The sequence below is a fragment of the Colletotrichum abscissum genome (assembly GCF_030869225.1).
Source record: "Colletotrichum abscissum strain IMI 504890 chromosome Unknown Scaffold_3.1, whole genome shotgun sequence".
NCBI classification, from domain to species: domain Eukaryota; kingdom Fungi; phylum Ascomycota; class Sordariomycetes; order Glomerellales; family Glomerellaceae; genus Colletotrichum; species Colletotrichum abscissum.
Window position 1 is genome coordinate 1,381,174 of NW_026850209.1, and position 1,905 is coordinate 1,383,078.

A 1,905-nucleotide genomic window follows, 5' to 3' on the forward strand; every position below is an offset into this window, starting at 1 on the left:
CTTTCGTCACCCAACTTGCTCTCGCTTGTTCGGTAGAGTTCCTGGAGGCTGGGGCTTGCATATGTCGGTGATGGCTTCCCTGGGTGTTGAAGGGCTGGCTATCGACTTACGCAGCGCACACTCACCCGCTCACACGCCCCCCTCCCCCTTCGAATCCACTTCTTCACCGGTCGTCCGTCGTTGGCACGCTCCTGCGTCTCCTACCGGAGGAGGTTTCCTTCCGGGTGGCCCAGTCGCAAGAGCTGCGAAATCCCGGGTGGAGGAGGCGACTTTTGGGCCGCAGGAGCAGCGGCGGCGACGACGGCGGCGGCGCGGATCTTGGCCCTTAGCGGGTAAGTTGACGAGCAGAAGGGGGAAGGGTCGGGGGGTTTTAGTGTAGGGTCCCGCATCGGATCTTGCGCATCACTGCATCGATAGACGCGGATCCCGGCCGACGGCTTCATGGGTGAGAGGGTGAGAGCCTGGAAGGGCAGAAAGGGTATTCGTAGAGAGATTGGCCAAGGATCGGCTTTCTGGTTTGTGAGATGCTGCTGATGTTGCTGCTGCTCATGTGGCCCTCAGTGCCGTGTTAGACGTCGTTGCTGGGGCGGGCTGTTCCCTTTCGGTATCTCGATTCCGCATATCCTTCCACTGGTTTGACTTGGTTCATCCAAAGATCGACACAGCTCTAATCTGTGGTTTTGTAAGATTGGCGGAGGGATCCAGATTCCCAAGATGAACACACATTCTTTTTTTTTTTTTTTTTTTTAAATTCGCAAGTGAGAAAACGGGGGAGGTGTCACAAGTGGTTAGCCAAGCATATCTTCCCCCCGGTCCCCTTTATTTTTTGGGACAGCGCCGCACGAGTACATTTCCAGATCCGGACGAAGCTTCGATTTATTGGGACGACCCTCGAGTCCCTCCAGATCGATGTTTCGAAACCTTGGCCATCATCATCACGACGCGTTCTTGAAGGGGCATGAGGGGCTGGGGTTGGTAAGGGGGTTTCGAAGGTAGATATGGGGGTGGGAGAGGGGGTTATCCATTTGGGGGCCCTTGGCCCCCTTCCTCCAGGCTTCCCCTGCTCTCTGTCTCTCGGATGGGACTACCAATGGAAGGAATCTGGAGGGGTTCATTCTTGCGTGTATGTATTCTTGATTTTCTTTCTGGGAAGTGGTCTTGGATTTCTGGAGAGATGGATGAGACACGGGTTGCTTGCCGTATTCGTGGGGTGTTTGCTTATTCTACGGGAAAGAGAGGGACCGTAGGTAAGTAGGTCATAGGGCCTCGTCCGTTTTTTTTTTTCATGTTTCGTGCTTTTTTTTCCTTCCAGGGGTTTGAGAAAGGATTCTAATGTACCTTACGCAGTATACGCAGTATTAGTACTAGGTAGTTTAAGGTCGTTGTTGCTTTTTCTTAGATGGGTTGGTGATGTGCGCCGCCCTGTGCCTCCTTAGTCAAGTCTGACAAGTCAAACTTCTTTTTGGTCCTGACAGGACGCAGTGCAGCCAGTGGGTCCTTTCCCCCTACCATGCCTTTCTTTATTTATTTATTCCTGGCTTTACGCAAAAGGTACATCTAACCCCGTTTTTCCCGGGCGATGAAGGCCGAGATGATTGCACCGACCGACCGCCCGGCGGCGCAAACACGGGGGGGGGGCGGTACCTAGCTCACAGGAACGAAGCCGGGGGGTGCGGCTGGCTGGCAGTTGGGGCGGGCGGGCGGGCGAGCCACGAGCCTAGGTTCTATCCGTACCGTTGTCTGGCATGTGGTGAGGTGTCGTTCTCTTATAATTTTGTTTTTATTTTGTTCTTTCTTTAGTTTTTTCTAGGTGTAACTGTTGGTGGGCTAGGCAGGTAAGGCGGGGCGGCCGGGGGTCGGTCCTGGGAGGGGTTCGGTGATGCGCTTTTCCTCGAGTTTGCCCTT

The 1,905-nt window shown here is 54.4% G+C and overlaps 1 protein-coding gene across 1 annotated transcript; it reads right to left on the reverse strand.

Moving 5' to 3' along the window:
• Nucleotides 1-200: 200 nt before the first annotated feature.
• Nucleotides 201-443, reverse strand: CABS01_01782 (uncharacterized protein; the record flags this gene model as incomplete). Its single annotated transcript, XM_060535161.1, has 1 exon — nucleotides 201-443. One exon carries the CDS (start codon nucleotides 441-443, stop codon nucleotides 201-203), a length of 243 nt encoding a protein of 80 aa, XP_060398350.1.
• Between the last annotated feature and the right edge of the window lie 1,462 nt (nucleotides 444-1,905).